General features: G+C 39.9%; 3 protein-coding genes across 3 annotated transcripts in view; 2 read left to right on the forward strand and 1 right to left on the reverse strand.

The window, feature by feature from the left end:
• bmpr1aa (bone morphogenetic protein receptor, type IAa) overlaps nt 1-5,542 on the forward strand; it is a 52,523-nt gene extending 46,981 nt beyond the window's left edge. Inside the window, exons 11-13 of the mRNA XM_018694612.2 lie at nt 141-316; nt 474-604; nt 779-5,542. Of these exons, the coding sequence (XP_018550128.1) occupies nt 141-316; nt 474-604; nt 779-904 (433 nt within the window). The 3' untranslated portion in view covers nt 905-5,542. The remainder of the gene's footprint in view (nt 1-140; nt 317-473; nt 605-778) is intronic.
• rps27a (ribosomal protein S27a) lies at nt 5,412-8,391 on the reverse strand. Its single transcript, XM_018694613.2, has 6 exons — nt 8,307-8,391; nt 8,133-8,197; nt 7,663-7,717; nt 6,379-6,464; nt 6,108-6,239; nt 5,412-5,615 (listed from the first exon to the last, which is right to left on the reverse strand). Exons 2-6 carry the CDS (start codon nt 8,178-8,180, stop codon nt 5,466-5,468), a joined length of 471 nt encoding a protein of 156 aa, XP_018550129.1. The 5' UTR covers nt 8,181-8,197; nt 8,307-8,391; the 3' UTR covers nt 5,412-5,465.
• A 197-nt stretch (nt 8,392-8,588) lies between these two features.
• On the forward strand, nt 8,589-16,892 carry LOC108895694 (clathrin heavy chain linker domain-containing protein 1). The gene is made up of 11 exons (XM_018694611.2): nt 8,589-8,872; nt 9,693-9,880; nt 10,581-10,669; nt 10,828-11,026; nt 11,205-11,320; nt 11,506-11,596; nt 11,676-11,782; nt 12,488-12,659; nt 12,735-12,937; nt 13,293-13,475; nt 15,309-16,892. The coding sequence occupies exons 1-11, from the start codon at nt 8,669-8,671 to the stop codon at nt 15,503-15,505; spliced, it is 1,749 nt and encodes a 582-aa protein (XP_018550127.1). The 5' UTR covers nt 8,589-8,668; the 3' UTR covers nt 15,506-16,892.
• The last annotated feature ends 3,519 nt before the right edge of the window (nt 16,893-20,411 follow it).

Below are 20,411 nucleotides of genomic sequence, written 5' to 3' on the forward strand. Positions count from 1 at the left end.
ACTTGATGGTGTTATTTTATACAGACGGGATGGAAGGAGTAAAGTTTCAACCAAAAAATAATGTAGGAATTGTACGTAATATTTGAAGAATTTCAGCAAGAATTTACTGACTGACAGCACTCTTGTTTGTGTTGCCGTAGCGACACTAACGAGGTGGACATCCCTCTGAGCACCCGGGTGGGGACGAGGCGCTACATGGCCCCTGAGGTCCTGGACGAGAGCCTCAACAAGAACCACTTCCAGGCTTACATCATGGCCGACATGTACAGCTACGGCCTTGTCATCTGGGAGATGGCCAGACGCTGTGTCACTGGAGGTACACACACACACACACACACACACACTTTCTAAACTCTTTTTGACTTGTCCAGATAAAAGTGTGTCCTCCTCTGTCAGCACAGTCCTGTTCAGTTCCGAAAAAAAGCTTTTCCAGGTTAGTTCACATCAGTTTTTGCTCCTCTGTCTCTGTTCAGGTATTGTGGAGGACTATCAGCTGCCGTATTATGAGATGGTGCCCTCTGACCCCTCCTATGAAGATATGCTAGAAGTGGTGTGTGTTAAAGGACTTCGACCCACAGTGTCCAACCGCTGGAACAGCGATGAGGTGAGAACACAAGTCCCCTGTTTATCACTTGTAAGCAGTAGACAAATAAATGAAGGTTTATAACAGACTATGAATAAGGAATAATAATAATGACATTTTTGAGATGGGAGGACCTCCTGTCCTCTGAATGATGTGTCTCTAACAGTGTGTGTCTTGCCCTCTGTGTTTCCACAGTGCCTCCGGGCCATGCTGAAGCTGATGTCAGAGTGCTGGGCTCATAACCCCGCTTCCCGCCTCACCATCCTCAGAGTCAAGAAAACGCTCGCCAAGATGGTGGAGTCCCAGGACATCAAGATCTGACCTCCCTCATCATCATCCTCCTCCTCCTTGTCCCACCTCCGCCACCGGATTCACCTGAACTCGCCCAGCCTGACCTGACGTGGACCGGATCAGACCGGACCAGCGTCCACAGGCTCGCTCACCCCTCATCAGGAGGAGGAAGAGGAGGATAAGTTGGGAGATAAAAAAACTTTTTTTTTTTTTTTTTTAAAAGAAAAGGACCCGTCTCAGGGCTGAACTGTGCACCACCACCTCCTCCTCCTCCTCCTCCTCCTTCTTCTTCCTTCTTGCTCTTCTTTCTTCCTTCTTGAGTCCATCAGCTGGAAACAAACATAGAGTCCTTCCTCCTCCAGCTCCTCTTTCTGTGATGAGACAGCCGGGTTTGACGCTTTCTGTGAAAGCCAAACAAGACAATAAAAATAATTCTGATGACGACTTCTTGTGGAGGGCAGAGGAGGTGAGGGGATGGGGCTCTTGATGCTTGTTGTGAATGAAAAGTTTGAAACTTTTTTTTTTTTTTTAAAGGACCCACCTTGCCCAGCCCTCCTCCACATCTGCCTGTTTTAAAAAAATGCCAATTTTTTTGTTGTTTTTTGTTTATTTTTTTTTCTCTTCAGGACTGAGTTCTCCTGCCATATTGAAATATATCTCCACTCTTACAGTAGAGTTAATTATAAAAGAAAAAATAAGGTACTATTATAATATGTGAATTTTAATGTGTAAATAAATGTTATCATTAGATGCCGTGCCTCCTCATAAGAAGATTTTTTAAAAAAGAAACCAGAACACTATGCTGCAGTGGTGTTGACGTCCGGCCGACTCCTCAGAGACGTTGACGGGAGATGATGGAGTCACTGCGGAGACGTCTGCCGTCCTGTTTGTCTGTCTGTCTGTCTGTCTATTAGGTCATTATTGTACAACAGTTAAAAAGAAACAGAAAAACACTCTCTGGTTGAGTTAAACCTCAGTGGGTGAAGCCAAAGGAGCCAAACCTGTAGACCTGTAGAACTTACTCTGACCCCCGAGGCACTGCCACGTCCAACGATTTGTTCAGTGACTCACATGAATTAATGAGACCAGTGACAGCATTGTAGGCGAGACTAGAGAAAAGGAAAAAATGGATGAAATGTTTGCAGTGAATTGACAATCTTGGCTTCTTTTTTTTTTTTGAGAGGACAAATTCTTAGAACTGAGATTTGCCAAATCATCAGTCATTTCTGTTCTAGTCTTCACAAAATGATCATTTCACTTCAGCTCCTGTAAAACTAATACAACAATGTAAAAATACTCAGTTACAAGTAAAAGTTCTGCATTTAAAATGCCACACCTACAAAATTTTCATTGATAAAATTTTCATCACTGACTTCAGTCTCAGAGGAGTCTGGGCCTTGTCATCTGTATTAGGTTAAAGATGACTGTTTGGATCTGAGTTCCTGGCTGGTTCAGATCCTTCACAGTCTGACCTGAGGCTCTGCCTCTCTGCTCTCCTCACTTTGGCTTCCTTCTCATCATCTTCACTCTTAACAGACAGGAGTGAGTGGGAACTTGGTATCATCAGCCTCCTCCTGACTGGTCCAGAGTTCCTCCTGTTCCTCTTTAATATGTGGCCTCTCTGGGTCCTCCTGATCCAGGCTATGGCTCAGCTCAGGGGGAAATCTCTTCTTTAATCACCAACAGATGCTGGACATCTGCTGGGAACACCAACATACAAACACACACACACACACACACACACATTATGGATGACAATACTTTTGATAAAAAAGTGTCATGAGCTAAACGCACTTAAAGTACCAAAAGTAAAAGTGCTTGTTCCACAAATGGCCCTGGACCAGTGCATTATTACATTTACACTTTACTGTTGTAGCTGCTCGAAGTGGAGCTGGTTAATACTACTTAATGTTGCAGATACATTTATATAACACTATAAAAATGTTGAATAGTTTGAGCCTCAAACTGCTTTAAATGAAACCATGTGACAAGTTTTGAGGGGAAAAGTCTCCAGTGGAACTTACAGCTGACAGAGCTCAGAAACATGACTAGACGCTGACTTTTTGTTAGAGATCCCAAATCAAATAAATTGGAAACCACTGATTAAATCTATAAAAATGTATTTTATTTTATAGGATTTTCATATTTGTATATGTAAAATATTAATCTGGTAACTAGTAACTATGAAGAAGAAATATGAAGTTGCAGAAAATGTACAAATAGTTTAAAATCTTTTACTTGAGTACACTGCTTTAGAAAAGTTCTTCTCACCACCACAAAACTGAAATTAAAAATATTAAACCAAGTGACATAATATTTCCTGCTCCATCTTGACTTTGGCTCCCTCCACTGTAGTTTAACTTGTCCGGTCAGTTTATTTTAATTTCGAGGAATGCTTGTTAAAATCAAACTTCCTTCAAAAAAAATCCACTGCTTCTTCATTCTGCAACATTGAAGTAAACTGATGTCCTTGAATGACCTTCAAAACAATCAGGAAATCGTTTCTTCAGCATTTCAGTTCAAAACTTTGTCATCAAGAATATTTGGGGGGGCAGATCCTGGAGGTGTTTAGCCTAGCTTAGCACAAAGACTGGAAGCGGGTGGAGACTGTTAGCATACCCCCATCAAAAGAGAAAAATCAGTGTTCCAACAACTTGCAAATCTGTTGGCTTTACATGTTTTATCCGGTTTATTGAACAGGTGTAGAAAAAGAAATGTAAAAATGAGACTTGACTCTTTTGATGGAGCTAGGCTAACACTTTCCATCCACTTCCAGTATCTGTGCTAAGCTAGACTAACCACACTCTGGGTCTATCTCTGTACTCAACACATAGAAGATTTCCCTAAAATGTTGGAGTGTTCCTTTAACTGTTTTGTGTTGGTCTTCTCTCCTCAGCAGCACGATGACATGCCTGTGTTGGCTTGCTGTGCGTGTTCACTGTGAGTGAGTGAGTGAGTGAGTGCGAGAGAATGAAGCTAACCGTTCATACAGTAGCTATTTAAGAGCAGTAACTTTAGTGTTTTTCTCTGTAATAAATATGCAAGAAAACCCCCAGTATAGAATAATCTCTAATATGTAAATCTTTAATGTTTTTTGTTTTGTTTTGGTGTTGTTGTTGTTTTGTACAGCATCTGGTTCGGTGCCTTATGAGTTTACCAAGGAAAATGAAAAACTCTGTATACAGTCTGTCCAATGTAACGATTTTTAAGTAAATAACCTTATTTTAGTACACAAACTCACAGCGTCCACTCTGCTTCCTTCACCTGTTCACCAGCTCGTTGATTTATTTGCTTTTAATGCACATGTTGTTTATGTTGTTTTTTTGGTTTTTGGTTGCTGTTTTGTTTTTGATGTGTTTGTTTTATACACACATTCTTTCACTTTTTGAATGGAAACCCATTTCTACCCAGAGGAGAAAAAAAAGAATAGGATAAAAATAATCAGGGTCAGAGTTAAAATACAGCAGATTTTTGACCCTAGCCAAAATTGAGACCCACTCAAATAAAGCAGATATAACCAGGTATAAGCTTGACCTTTTCAAAGTAATTATTGTAACAGAAAGTCAAAATTTATATGTTGCAAATTTTGACTTGTGTTGTAATCCATACTTTTAAAATTTATATTACATAATTATAATTTTGACACACCAAATTTTAAGTTGGGCCAATAATTTTCTTAAATGTTAATGTTCTAATCTTCCCCATGATTTAATACAATTTCGACTCTTTTGAACTTTTATTTTGGGATTTCAAACCTTGTTTTACTGTGGAAATGATTGATAGGGACATAAATCTTTGGAAAATTACATTAATTGTTGGTGGGGGTCTGATAATAAGACCCAGGTTCAAAAATACTGGAGTCATCATCAGAAAGTCAAGGTCAGAATTTTGACTATAAGACAGATTTTCAAATTAGTCAGAATTTTGTATCAGATTCCCATCATTTTGATTCACTGCATTTGTTATTTTTGTTAATATAAATATTTCATGTTTTCTTGGCAGAAATGAGCTTCCATACAAATCAGGACAGTGCTGCATGTTGTTTCTGGTTGTTCAGAGTCCAGACTGTTCCTCTGAGCAGAACACCAATACTGCATCTCACAAACGTAAGAACCAAGCGATCTTCATTTTAAATCAATGTAGGTGTTTACTTTTATATGTGATCAGTGTTCAAATATTATCTGTAAACATGTAAAATTGTTAAAAATGTGACTAAGTTTAAGTTAATTATTCCTTAAAGATCATTAACTATTTCAGTTTTTCAAGGCAGCAGCACTGAGTTAGGGGTCAAGGTAATTTCTTATTGGAACTATGTCTGTTAATTGTCATAGAGAGACAAATGCCATGCTTTCTAGTCCAGTACCATAATCTATTCAGTTTACAATGATATGAGAATATTTAATTGCAACCCCAATTTAGTGTATTAAAATAATTACCAGTTCTGATAAACTCACAGACCAATGTACCTTGTCTCAAATTCTCCTTTTACCATTAGTTCACCAAATTAAACTTGAGTAAATACACAGAGTCTTTGGAGTTGTTGTCAAAACATTTTCGTCTTTATTGTTAACGCCCCTCAGTCCTTCCCTGTCTACTTGTCCTCAGGCTTGTTGAAGCAGTAGGTGAGGCAGCACTTCCCACAATAATGGCGGTCGAAGTGGCTTGCCATGAAGACGCCGGCACCACACTCATCAGCTGGGCACTCACGCCTCAGCCGGTGGATTTTTCCGTTCTCATCCACCTGGACACAGAAGAGGAAAAAAAATTATTTAATTAATCCAACTGCTGCAGCAAAACTGAACAATCAAGAAAAACAGCTGGGAAGGAATGCTGTTTCTGCACACAGAAACTATAAAACTCTACAATTCTTTTTACTTTTTTAAATTTAATGACAGGAATAATTTCACATATTTTAGCTGAAGCATAGCTTGATTCAGCAAAAGTCTGATAAAAAACTTTGCATCCAGTTCAACCAGAGTCCACTTTTGATCTGGTCTTCACCACAGACTGACAGGATGCCTATTAGAAATCAGAAGATCCAGTGTCTCTGAATCAAAATTAACTCTAATTGGTTGTATGGGAATAATGTCAGCAATTTGTGTCCATTTCAGTTCTGTTGATCATCAACTGAAACCTGCAGACTGCAGTCTGAACACCCCGCATCTGGCAGATTTAGCTCTCAGCATGAAGCAGATGATACTGAACCATGATACAGGAACTGAGATATTTGTACCTTGTAGTATTTGAGCACAGCGAGCTTGACCTTCTTCCTCTTGTGCTTGTTCTTCTTGGGGGTGGTGTAGGACTTCTTCTTCCTTTTCTTGGCACCACCACGCAGCCTCAGCACCAGGTGCAGGGTGGACTCCTGAGAAGAAAAACAAATAATAGTTAACAGACAAACTGATGTGTACATCACAGTCCAGTCTTCTAGATCCTGTAAAGCCACATGAAACAATCAAAAAATTATTTTTTATTCTTTTTTTCCTGTTCTGCCCTCAGCTCACCTTCTGGATGTTGTAGTCGGACAGTGTGCGTCCATCCTCCAGCTGCTTTCCAGCAAAGATCAACCTCTGCTGATCAGGAGGGATACCTGCAGACAAGAAAACCCAGGTATCAACACCAACACTGGACCAGGCAGGTCATCAAACTAATACCCTGTCTGTAATTCAATCCACCACAGCCTCAGATAAATGAGCGGAGACAAAAGCTTTACCACTTATCACATTCATTCTGTTTCAACAGTTACATGTATGTAACTGCAACTCTAAGACTGCAAACCAAGGAACTAAAACAGGGCTGCAATTAACGACTATTTTCTAAAACCACTTCCACCTCCTCAGAGTCCATGCTGCTCTGCTGGTGCAGTCAAACTACAGATGTGCACTTAACGTTTATTCAAACCCACAGATCTGCATTTTAAAGTCAAGTGAAGTGCTCAAAGTTTCCAAGGATGCAAAATATATCAAGTTCAAACAAATGTGTCTGATATGAAGCAACAGAATACGTACAATATCACTATCTGATGGACTGTGCAGCTGTAAACATCTCGCTTCAGTGAAATGTTGGAACAAAAATGATTTAAAAAAATGTGATGCTGCACCGTATTAAACTCTCCCCCAACTTTGATGATAGAAAAAGGGGAAAACTCTTCACTCCTCACTTTATAAAGATAATTAACCAGCTGTGCACAATAAGCAAAGGGTTTAATTTTGGATTATAAATCAGAACCTCAGTTATAAGACAGAAAGATCAACATAAGTTAAACAAAACTTTAACTGATGTAGGACTGCAACTAATGATTATTTACATTATCATTGTTTGTCAATGGAAAAAAAGCTTCCCATTATAATTTCCCATAATCCAAAGGGACATCTTCACATGTCTGTTTTGTCTGACATGTCAGTACTCAGATCCTTCACTTAGGTAAAAGTAGCTGATACCACTACACTGCATCTGTTTTCATGAGCTACTCCTGGTAAATATGTATAATCAAAGTAACTGTATATGTCAGATAAATGTAGTAAAATAAAATAAAGTAAAAGTATTTCCTTCTAGACTGTACTTAACGAGTAGTACTAAGTATTGCCAGACTACTTCGCGTAAATTTGTACTGAGATAGTGTAAATGAGTAAAACTGAATATTACAATAGTGGATCAACTGTCAACTCATCAGTACAGCTCTACAGCAAAGCAGAGAACATTAATCGTGTAAGACTCATTTTGTTTTGTCTAGCAAAATGCAGCGGAACAGCACATTGGAAAAAAACGACACAAATCAATTAACTCACCCTCTTTGTCCTGGATTTTGGCCTTAACATTTTCAATGGTATCTGAAGGCTCAACCTGTAAAAAACAATGACAAGGTAAAGCCGAGACACGCTGTTCCGGTCAGAGCTACGGTCACATCCTAAGTACAAGTCTCAACGTTTTATCTTTAGACCCACACATGCAATTTTACTTAGTTATATACGTAAATGTGAACTCTGTGAGGGGAGCTGCGCCGGATTTAGCCCACTGCTGCCCCACACGTGTATATGGTGCTCTCCGCAGCTAGCTTAGCCATTTAGCTTCTGTTATATGGTAAAAATAAAAGGAGATGGCAACCACTCCGTTAGGACTTAAGCCCTTGCGAGCACCACAGCAGTCAATATACGGCTAATAAATGGGTCAGATGTGGGGTTTTGGGGTTAATTTGACAGTAAATTGAGTAAAACTCTTGACGGCCGCCGAAGCGTCCATCACAGCCCGGCTCACCCACCTCGAGGGTTATAGTCTTCCCCGTGAGGGTTTTGACGAAAATCTGCATCCTGGCGTTCAACCCACCTACATGAGAACATACACAGGACTTTTACCTCATTATCTGTGCTAAACGGGGTCTGAAAAGTCGTTATTTTGTGAGAATAATCGGTTAAAACGCAGAGCACGATCTTACCACTGGCTCACTCCTAATGGCGGATCATGAGAAGAGGGCTTTCGGTTCGAGCGACGGGGTTTTCTGAACGCGTTTCCACGGGGTAGGTAACCGTCACAGCGCCTGATCGAAAACACCTGAAAATATTCGATTTCGTGGTCGTTTGGTGACTTTTATCACCCGGTATATGGGTTAACGTTAATCTAACATATCTAATAAATACAAGTATTTTTTTTAAGGAACCCAATCTGTACACTGTACCTTTCCACGGTAACCATAGCAACGTCATTATTTGCAAAATGGCTACTCGGTGAAAGTGTTGGAATCTATCGTAATGTATGACTAAATAACATAGACTACATATAAAAAAAAATAAAATAACAATGTCTGAGCCACAAGATTTCAACAGTTTGTCTTCAAGAGAAGAAGCAAGACATCCATCACCCGACATTTTGATATCTGAGAACGATGAAAGGTTTTTTCAGTCTCTATATGAGTTTATTGAACATGAGAAACGGTACCTGCAGTGTCCGGAAGATGGTGTGGACGAACTCCGGTACATTATTTACCGCTCCGTGTTTAATAAGGTGATTGATGAATTTAAATCTTATACAGAACATGTCAACTTTATATACTGTTTATAGTTTAATCCATAACAACGCCTCATAATCTGATTATATATTCACATGTAATCTGAATGAATAACTAGTGACTGTCAGTAAATGTAGTGAAGTGGGAAGTATAATAATTAATTTTCTCTGAATAAGTGATGAAGTACAAAGTACAGAAATGGAATATCAAGTATTTGTTACTTTACTCTGTTCTACTGATACTGTCAGACTACCACAGTACTACAGTTAATGCTTTTACTGCTGTTGATGCAATTTATCATCACAGTCTAATTCATATCTGACCAAAAACATCCTTCTTTGTAACATTGTATGTAACCAAACTTGAGTCATCCACTCTGTAAGTAGAAGCTTGATGCAGTGTAAGGAAAAGAGCTATTGTCACGACCAAAAATCTTCTTGTATTGCCCTCCATGATACAGGCAAAGATGTTACTTTGGGTTCTGAGTCACTGTGTTCTCACTATTTTCAGAATTTTTCAGTCATAACAGAGTAATTATACAGCGTTGCATTAGTACTTGTATTTAGGTAAAGGATCTGAATACTACTTTCACCTCCATAGGATAAATCATGAAACACTAAAATTCTGTTCCAGAATTTCCTAAAATGTTACGTTTTAGTAAAGCTGTTGGATAATTTATGATTGTTTGCGTCAACATCAGTTTTGCAGGTTAAGCAGTTTCAAGATTACTGTTTCTTAATTTTTGAGTAAATCAGAGAACAAAATAAATTTGGGCTCCTGTTGTCCCTCCTCCCTCTTTGTTTTTTTTACCAACAGGTGATTGCACGAACAACGCACTATAAGAGACTGCTGTTGACCATAAAGGCTGAGTATGACGATGTCATCAGGGAGCTGAAGAGGAGGGAGGATGAAACCAGGGCGGCTCAGCGAACTCTGGAGGCTACAACATCACATCCCAAATCACTAATAACCTGCCAGAGACGAGCTGACCAGCTGCGGGACAGGTGTGTGTCTTTGTGAGGACCAAATAGAATTTAGACCTTGACTGAGTGAGGAAATGTTCTTCTGTTTGAGGGCTCATGATTTTATCTATTCATTTTAACTGTAAGGGACCATTAATAACATTAAATATAAATGTCTCCATTTGATTTATTGTACCACATGGACCAATTATGGCCTCTCAATTATGATTTAGTAAATCTAAGCAAATATTAAATCTAGATTTTGACTTTCTATCACAATACTGACGTATGGTGACCAAGACTGTGGCATTTTATTCATTTAGTATTTTGACTTAGGTCTAAAATTTGCTATAATATGATGATATAATTGACTTGCCATAATTTTTTTTACTCCAACATGACTAACATTACATTCATTTTTTGTTGTGTTTCACTGTCGCTCTCATAGTGTTGTTTTCCGCTGCAGCAGGCAGCTGTAAAAGCTGTAAAAAGGCACTGGACCCTGCCTGCTCAGCAGAAAACATCAGACACACACAGTTAGAGACTAGCTGATGAACACAGTGGAGCATTTAGCAGCTAAAAAGCCAGGTATTTCCCTCAGGAGCTGGTAGAGAATGAGCTAAAAGAGAAGGAATATTGGACTTACATTCATCAGGGGGACATAAACACTACTCCTGATGAATGATCATGTTGCTCTGAAACTGCCGGATGTGGAAATAAGCTTGTATGTGTTTCTTTCCAGAATCTCTGGCCTCCAGAGGGAAACAGCAAAACTTCAAGAGGAGATCAAGAGACGGAAATCATCTAAAGAGCAGAACACATGGATACCTGGTACTTCTGATATTTGATACTTAGGCTTGATTGGTTCAAGTTCACTTAGTTGTCCTGTTAGTTGTGTGAGCATGTCTGTCTGTCTCATTGTCTCATTATCCATCCATGGCTAGAATGAGTGGCTGTTAACTGCTTCTGTCCTCTGTCTCATCTCTCAGGTGTAACAGTGGCTGAGTCTGAGGATCCTGAGGCTCTGGACAGGAATCTGAAGCGTCTTGTGGCTCAGAGAGCTGCTTTACTGGACAGGAAGAGTCGCTGTGTCTCTCTGGAGGTCAAAGCTGGGCTGGACGCCAAGCTGCAGACCGCTGAGTGCCACAGAGACCAGCTGAGCACCGAGAACGAACGACTGAAAGTCGTGTAAGAACTGAAAACATTAAACCTGCTGCTGTCTCTGTCTGGCCTGATCTGAGAAATACTTAAGATACTTAAGATAAAGACATGAAAATGTCAGTGTGTGTGTGTGTGTGTTAAAATTTTGACAGTTTCATGTTGACATAGACTCTACTGAGCTCTTTTTCTGTCTGTCTGTCTGCAGATACAAGCGTCTGAGGTTTGTGTGTGACTGTCTGTCCAGCTGGGAGGAGGAGGGGCAGCAGGTTCCTCTGGAGGAACTCCTGCGTTCCACACTGGAGAACATCAGACAGACCAGCGGTGAGACTGGGGGACAGTTTTGATGTTATGTCCAGGAATTTTTATTATATCTTCAGTTTGCTTTGGTGCCACTCAGGATTAAATTAAAAACAAAGTGAAGGTGTCATCACGCTCACACATCTGTAAATAAATATTTGAACACCTTTGATTGTAGCGACTCAAACCTTCTCCGGTTTGCTCTGCAGTGACAGACGACAGCATCCACGCTGAGCTGTTTGAGGACGATGAGCCGACTGGAGTCGACGAGTCCAGACTCCTGGCAGATTACCTGGACAGGTGCTGCGTTCACAAACAAGTCTGGATCAGTTTATCTGAACTCTCTCTGAATCTTTCTTCCTCTCCTCCACTCTGTCAGATTTGTTGAGCTCTTTGATTCAGCTCAGTATGAGGAAGCTGCTCTCTTCGCTGCCAGATCTCCTCGAGGAGTCCTGAGGAACCTCAACATCATGGAGATGTTCAAAGGTGGGCAACACACACACACACATCTGTACTGTCGTATGCACACTATGTATAAATAAGTGATTTACGAACATATTACATAGCAGCTGTTAAATGCATGTTTTAACTATTCTGAAAACAATTAGCTGGAAAACATTTAAAATTAATGTTTAGAGGTGAATTTTTTATTTGACATCCTTGCACTGTATATTTCTAAATACACACCACCTTTGGCAGCTAACGTGACACATACTCCAGTGAGAAACAGAAGCTATGATAATACTAAATGGGGTTATACACTAAGAGGGCTTTCACACCAGGGACACAGGCCCAGATACGACTACGCTTGACCCCAAAGTCCAACTCATTGATGTGTAGATATGCAAGTGTACTTGGGCACTGAACAACAATACTGGAGTTAAAGCTGGTAAGTGGAGAAGTGGAGAGGGAGGGCAGCTGAACTCAGACATGGTACGAAGCAAGTTAGAGTCTATAAAAATGACTTGTAAGTGTCCAGTAAACATCAACTGACTGAGTAATGTCAGCGTGAAGTGAGAGTTGGTATGCCTGGAATTTTTCCTGTAGTTTCAGTGTAAAACCACCCACCCTCATGAGCATGTTTATAGTTTGTACTAAAGTCATATATTTGGCAGAGTATCTGCAGGTCTAAAGTTACTGAGACATGTCTTCCTGTACACCTGTCACTTTCTCTTCCTCTTCTCCTCCCAGGTGTCAGAGCCTCCCCGGGGTCGGTCCCCCCACTCCTCCTCTTCTTCCAGGCCCTGCTGATCACCGTCCCGGCCGGCGTCGAGCTGTCGGCCCCTCTCTCCCTGCAGTGCGTCCTCTTTGCCCTGCAGCACGGCGCCTCGCAGCTCGTCACCCACGCCATCACTCAGAATAAGTAAACACAGCAAATTATCACAGCGTAAACTGTTTGCGTGATCTCTGCTGGTTTTTCAAGTCTTTCTCCTCGTAGACTGACCTTCTCCGAGCACCTGGGCGATATCCTTACCGAGCATGCTCAGAAAAACACCAGCGTGGCTGACCTGTGTCTGACTTTGGGCACTGTCGTCTATCAGGCTTGCGGGCTGGACAGGAAGACCGCACTGAGCATGTGCAGGAGAGGCCTCATCCACAGTGCCGCAGAGTTCATTAACCACTGCAAGGATTTCACAGCTGGTCTGCGTCTGTGTGTGTGTGTGTGTGGAGGCTTGTACTGCTGTCTTTATGAGGACTAGTGTCAGTTTTAAGTCATTGTTATGAGGACTTTTTAGCCAGTCCTCATCACTTTGAAAGACAGGTCAAAGATTCAGGCATCACGAACAGAGAATAGTTAAAAGAAATGCCTCATGTTTGGCGAATGCATTCACCTCATAAAAAGTATCAATATCATAATCAATCAATATCAGTTTTGATATTGGTGATCGGAGGGGTTAGAGAATGTATTATGTCAAAGAGGGTCCTAACAAGTACACTGTAAGTCATTTTAAGTTCATTCAGCAGCATTCTATATGAAAATCTCTCTCTCTCTCAGAGGACTGTATTTGGGTTCTGTATCGCTCGCCCAGCCTCGCCCTCCTCCGGCTGTTGACAGAACGTCAGCAGGGCCGGGCGGCCTTCTTGTCAGTGGGCAGGACCTGTTCCTCTCTGCTGGCTGATCCTCAGCAGCAGGAGTTAGCGCTGCAGCTCCTGGACAGCTTTGTCAGCCGAGGACGAGGTACGTAAACTGACAGATAATCACAAACAATCAGCAGGCGCGAAGCCAGTGCTACCACAAACACAGTTCCCTCAGGCAGTAGTCTAAAAAACTTGATGGATGAGGATGTGTTTATACTTATTAAATGATGCAGTGTAATATTGGTGCATTAAAACCTCCTGAGACCACCTTATACCTATTGATAGATATTTTATTAATCCCAATGTTAAATCTCAGCATTACAGCAGCCACATGAATCACGAAACAAAAAGCAAGAAAAGAATACCAACAAATAACTAATATTGTAACCAGACGCTGGAAAAATAAAAAAGAAAGAAACAATAGGACTATACCATAAATATATTCAATGATAGTACCATATAAAGGCACAATCACACACCTGTGCTGTATATTGACTTTTTTCATTTGCTGCATTTTGTTTCATCTCGTGCAGACTGATCTGTGCATCAAAATAAACTTTTAATGCAGTAAAGTTAGAGTCAGTAAGAAGCAGAATAATGGCTGAGTTTTACTAATAATGTTCTCCACGTGTAGCTGATGTTCTGTTTGACAAGTAAGTTTCTCTCAACAGTTCAAATGTCATTTTTAAAGTAGTTAATTAAATCATTTATGTAGTCATGTAGTCATCAAGAATGATTTATGTACTTTATTTACAGTGTCTGATTCAACCAGGTGACAGAATCTGTCAGGATCTAACAGTTATAATGACATGATCATTTGGTGTTGATGATGAGTTGTGACCTCCATCAAACCTGACAGAACATTTTTATCACGAGTAAAAGTCCACACTCTGCTTCCTCTGGAGAACAGAATCCACCTCCACACAAAGATATGTTTTGCATATTGTTACTTCACTGTTACTTCAGTATGTGTAAGGAGACTTTTGCAGTGTTTTATGTTTTGCCACGTTCGGGGATGTTTTTAAAATATTTGCAGCTGCAAGTGAGCTCATTCTTCTGAAATATTTAAGGACCAGTGTGAATGATTTAGTGGCATCTAGTGGTGTGGTTCCAGATTGCAACCCACTGAATACTCCTCCCCTCACCCCTCCTCTTCCAGGAGTGTAGGAGAATCTATGGTGGCCTTCAGGTAACGCAAAAATACAAAAGGCCCCCTCTAGAGCCACAGTTTGTTTTGTCCATTCTGGGCTACTGTAGTTCATGATGGTGCAACATTGCATAATAATGATAAGAGTGATAAAGAATCTTAAGATTACAAAATATTTTACAAAGTGCAGGCAAAAGGCAGTGGAAAAAGAACTGAACAATGAGCTCAAATAGTAAGAGTAAAGGACAAAATAACATGCATGTACACACACAACCTTACATAAGTATGTTTACCAAATAAAAAAAAAAAAAAAAGAAAGTCCCACAATAAAGGTATGTTTTTAAGAGTGATTTGAAAGGTAACTCTGATTTTAGTCTGGATATTGGTTTATGATTCATGCCAGTTCAGAGGGCACTGCAGTGATCGAGTTGTGAGGAAATGAAAGCATGTATGATGGATTCAGTATCTGTAAAGCTCCAGATTGAATGGATTCTGGGATGACTTTGCAAATATGTGTTGCAAAGTTGAGACAAGAGCTGAACGTGACACTGAGGTTTCTGGCAGGAGGCTAAAGATACACAGAGGGCCCTGAATGTTGTTGACTAAAGACTGTTCACTGCAAAATGTTGCGATAAAGTCAGTGTCTGCTGCTTTTGCAAGGCCTCACAGGGCATAAATATGAATCCCACATGGGCGAACAAAAAAAACAGGGCGAACAGAGGAAACAAACCAAACTACTATCAACACCTGACTTGAGGTGACCCCTGTGTGTCTCTGTCCTCTCAGGGGTTTTGGAGGGCGTGATCCTGGAGGACAGAGAGTCCTCAGTGGACGTTTGGAGTGATGTTGCATCTCTGTGCTCTGAGCTGAAGCGGGCTGACCTGAGCCAGGCTGTCCTGTCCATCCTGCTGGACCAGAGCGGGACCGGGGTCCTGTCCCCAGACCTAGACGGAGCCCGACTCATGGAACACGTCTTCCTGTAAAAACTGAGCCTGAACGTACAGGTAGAATAATTGCAGCACAGTGACTCTAAACAGCTGTTATTAACCTGTTTCTTCATCACACAACATCTGATGTGTAAAAAAAATATTTTTAAAGGCTCTGAAGCCTCTGTGTTAATGATAAAAGAAACTTAAAAAGGTCACATAATGAAAAAACAATTCTATTATTCTGTAAAGACTCATGCAAATGCACATTTTTCTAATTTGTACACTGCTAAATAAATGAAAGCTATTACTCTGTGCCCATTTTAAACAATTCTGAAACAGTAGCCATCATCAGTATCACAGATATGCATCACTGTGATGCCGCTGCTGTCTAGCTGACCTGTTTTTAACACTTGAGCTTTGGCTGGTGTCATTGAAATGACTCAGGTAAAAAAAATCTGAAACAGTGACAGCTGATGGCCAGCAGGTGGCGAACAGATTCACAAACTGAAGCTGAGAATCATCTGTGAGGCAACTGCAGTTGTGGCCTTTGTGGTTGTACTGAGCTTATGCAGTTTTGAGGTATTTTATGCTCTTGTCTACCTCTGCTATACTGCATTTCAGAGGGAAATATTGCACTTTTTACCACGCTGGATTTTCTTGGCAGATATACTGTCTAGTTCCAGTTTCTTCCAGTTGATTTTAGAAAGATGACACACACTGGTCTGCAGGTCAACAGCACTGATAAGCACTGCAAATTAATTTTAATTCATTATAGTTACACAGCTCAAATCACTCTTACTAATTGACACATTTATGGCATAAACAGTCTTCAGCCTTTGGTATTTCCTCCAGAACACCACCAGTTTCCTGAGGTACATTGTCCTTCTGCCTCTGTGTCCATCCTTCATGTCTGCTTTTCATTTGATTTAACCACATACTCAGTATAGTTGACCATCAAAGTGAACATTTGTGAATGAGCTGGCGACATCAGTAAGAGTGCTGTTATCTAAATTGCAATCTCACAACCTCAAGAGTCTAGACTCCACAGTTGATCTTACCAAGTTTGAACCCCCAAATCTTAACATGAGAAAGGCCAAGTAGATCTCTTATGCAGTTAGATAGTGGTTGGATACTTTCTTTCAAGTGTTTGAAATGATTCATATGAAAAGCCACAGGAGGCTTATGGTGTTTTCCCTCATGATTTACATGTGTCCTTGTTTCCCAGAATCTTAACAGCTTTTATATGAAATTCACCATTTTGAATAAACCAGAATTCTTTAACATCCTTTAACATCTCATATTACACCTGTGCTGGAGACCAAGTTTTACTTTTTTCTGTCTCATTTTTGTACATTTAATTTTTTTCCCATCTTGCGTGTTATCATTTGGTTTTAATTTGGTTTTCATTTTGATACTTTTTATTCATTTAGTTTTTGTTGTAAAAAAATATTTTTAATCTACCCTAATCCCATTTGCCCTTTTTCTGGACCAATAACTACAGGCACTATTAGAACCCCCAAAATATCCACAAACGAGTCCTCGTAAGTCTAGCAAACCTGACAGACACACAGGCTCAGCAGGTCAAACAGAGCAGCCTTTGTGTCTGTAGGCCTCAATCTGAGTCACATCACAGTGAATGAAGTCGCACACACACTGAACAAACACACTCCCACTAGTCTATAAACAAAGCCAACTGTTAAACCAGCACCCTTTCTGTTCATCTCCTTGTGTGCTCTCGCTCTGCTTGACCCATAAAACTTAAGCAATGAAGCTTTTATTCTACTGTGACCTCAACAGATAAAACAATAACATAAACTTAAGTATAATAGTAGTAATTCATCAGTAAAAGTACCACTACCACAGTATAAAAATGCCCTACAAGAAAATCAAAATTCAAAACTACTGATAAAAGTAACATCATCAAAATGTATTTCAAATATTAAAAGTGGTTCAAGAGTTGTGCAGTAGATGTCTCCTGTGACCGGTGACACCTTAGCAGACACTCCCTTTTTTGTGCACGATACCATAAATAATGCACCCAAAATAAAAAGGTTACTGGTCCTCAACCATTTTGATTATAGTCATAACCCAGGTCTCCTTCAATGGGAAACTCATTCAGTTTTACAACCAGAAAATCAGATTGAGCAGAGGAGATACTGAAAACAGTTTCTAGTCCAAACCAGTTCTGTGTCTGTTTCTGTTGCAGTGATATGTGGATCCTAAAATGCTTTGCACAGATAGAATCAGGAGACTTAAAGCTTTCAAACAACATAGAATTTGTAAAAACACATCTGTACAGACCAAAACACAGCTAATGTAGTGCTACCAAGGTCAGACTGTCCCTCAGATGTATTTATACTGAGTCATCAATGCTTCATCAGCATTTTATTGTAGCTGCTGCTCGAGCTGGAGCTGGTTTTACCTACTTTTTATACAGTGAGCTAGTTTAGTCCAGTGGCCCCCAACCTAGGGGTTGGACCCCTCAAAACAGTCACTAGATAAATCTGACCGGTCATCAGTTGATAAATGGGAGAGGAAAGAAAAAATAATTCAGATTCACAGATTTTTAAAAAATTTTTTTTTTTTTTTTTGTAAAATGTGAAAAATGTCCAAAAAAAAAAACCCTAACATTTTTAAATACAACAACATGAGACGTTTAGAAGGGAAATGTCTCTTTGTTGGAACTGATAACTCACAGACTCGTTAGACAAGTCAAAAATACTGTGAGTCACTAATTAAATCTTTAACAATGTTTTGTATTTTATAAGCCTATCATATGTGTTTTTACATAAAACAATATAAAAAGTAGAAACTGTCAGATAGTGGAGTTAAACTTACAATATTACCATGTGAATGTGTGAATTGTTGTGGAGTAAAAGTATGAAGTAGCAGAAAATGGAAATACTTTTCACCACTGCAAAACTAAAATGAAAATATTAAACCAGGTGATTTAATGTTTCCTGTTGCATTCGCTAAAGGGTTTCTGGATAAATCTGTGGGGTCATCACATGTTTCATGGGAAAGGAAAGAAGAAAAAACAGAGTTCTGATTCGTTAATCTTTAGTGATTTTTTTTCTCTCTTTTTTGTCTTTGGGCCTTATAAATGAAACCAAACATTAATATTTGATTTGCTGTAGTGTCTTCCTATGTGTTGTTATGATTTGCACTTTGTAGCCACCGTAAAATACTCAAGTAACGCACAAGTACTTCATAGTTATTCTTAATCAGAGTACTGCAGGTAATATAGAATCTGTAGCTGTCACACACTTACTATAAACACACAGTGTGAGGTTATGGTTCTGACTGAAGTGATGCTGAGAGGTTGGGAGGGGGGAGAGGAAGATCTGTTTATCAAAGGGAAAACATAAGAAGCAGTGTTGGAAAGGACTAGAAAGATGTGGGATACAATGAGATTAAAAGAACAGAACAAAGAGGGGGACAATGCAAAGATATAGTGCTGACTCACAATTGCCTGGCTCCATCACAGCATACTGATCTCCTGCAGTGTGTGCGTGTCTGTGATGCTGGCCCAGCATGACACAGCTTCTTTGACTGTCACCTTCTTTCAAACCCCATCTTTTTCCCCAGGGTATTAAAGGATAAGTCTGTCTTGAAACAGTACTTACATGCTAGTGTAAACATCAGAACAGGATTTTCATACTGTTCATTTTGAGCATTAAATGATCCATGATAAACCTTCCAATGTAAGTGATGGGAGACAAAATCCACAGTCCTTGCTCTGTGCCTAAATGTATATGTAAAGTTGTTTGTTATGTTATTTATATTTATAAAGGTTTCCTCAGTGTAGCACATATCTGTTTTGAAACTAAACAAACAGATATCAGGTCGGTTTAACTTCAGTTACCTCTCACATAAATACTGTACTTGGGAAGAAAATGTGCTCACATTCCAGGTCTGAAACTCATAACTATCCAATGGTACAAAGATAGAAGAACACACGTGCCTCAGCTACACCCACTAGGAGACAAAGATGGGAGGGGATTACACAGCATTTTTCACTTTCTCTACAACTGATGTCTGCTGCCTGAGTGTGTGTGTGTGTGTGTGGTGTGTGTGTGTGTTACTCAGCTGCCTGAGTAACACAAACACACACACATACACACACCTTGTCAGACTTTATCTGTCTCCTCCCTACGAATTCATGACATGAGTGTATTGCATCAGGAATGGGCAACTGGTGTGTGTGTGTGTGTGTGCGTGCGTGTGCGTGTGCTCCAGTTGATATTTCCATCATGGATTAAGGTGTTGCTGTTGGTTTGGTGGAAAATATTCTGCAGAGCCACCACAAGCCTAATGAAGAGATATTTCTGAGGTGGGGTGAGGCATGGCGACAAGTGTGTGTGTTGTGATAGTTAATGCATGATTTATATGTGAGGATATAAAAGGAGTAACTATGTTTTTGCCCGTTTAAAATGTGCCTGTCAGTACGTGGAATTGTTATGTTGTTATATTGTTATAAAATATCCTGATGGGGGTTATGGGTTCTATTTATAAACTCTTCACATTTTGCAATGTCACTGGGCACTGGATCAGTAGGTGTGTTTGAGATCCAGCAGACTACACCCAACTTGATGGAGAACGTGAACTGCATTTGGAGCGTGAACATTTTCAGACACAAGTTTACATTAGCCTGTTTACAAATGTGGAATTAATTAATATGTAATATATAAAAATATGACAACGTCTAGACTGATGGGCTATGGTGTATGGTGGAATACCTGCTAAAGTAACACTTTCAGAGAGATCACGTTTCTTAATTTATCTCTGTTTTATTGAGAACCATAAACTTGAGAATAAAAAACAAGGGTCACCACACTGCCAGGAGGACAAATGAAATGAAACGTAAAGAATAAAAAATCAACCTCTAAGGTCGTTACTTTTTTTTTCTTTTTTTTCCATTAACAAACCCCTGAAACTGATGAACAAGTTTCCTGCTGGG

This window comes from Lates calcarifer, linkage group LG16_LG22, assembly GCF_001640805.2.
Source record: "Lates calcarifer isolate ASB-BC8 linkage group LG16_LG22, TLL_Latcal_v3, whole genome shotgun sequence".
Lineage (NCBI taxonomy): Eukaryota > Metazoa > Chordata > Actinopteri > Centropomidae > Lates > Lates calcarifer.

Bases quoted from the DNA above. Each gene is read 5' to 3' on its own strand.
- rps27a (XM_018694613.2), bottom strand. From the start codon at position 8,180: ATGCAGATTTTCGTCAAAACCCTCACGGGGAAGACTATAACCCTCGAG. The intron at 6,240-6,378 runs GTGAGCTGAGGG...TTTTCTTCTCAG, and splicing joins CCGACTACAACATCCAGAAG to GAGTCCACCCTGCACCTGGT. The intron at 5,616-6,107 runs GTACAAATATCT...TTCTGTGTCCAG, and splicing joins CTGTGCTCAAATACTACAAG to GTGGATGAGAACGGAAAAAT.
- LOC108895694 (XM_018694611.2), top strand. From the start codon at position 8,669: ATGTCTGAGCCACAAGATTTCAACAGTTTGTCTTCAAGAGAAGAAGCA. The intron at 10,670-10,827 runs GTACTTCTGATA...CTCATCTCTCAG, and splicing joins GCAGAACACATGGATACCTG to GTGTAACAGTGGCTGAGTCT. The intron at 11,597-11,675 runs GTGCTGCGTTCA...CCACTCTGTCAG, and splicing joins CTGGCAGATTACCTGGACAG to ATTTGTTGAGCTCTTTGATT.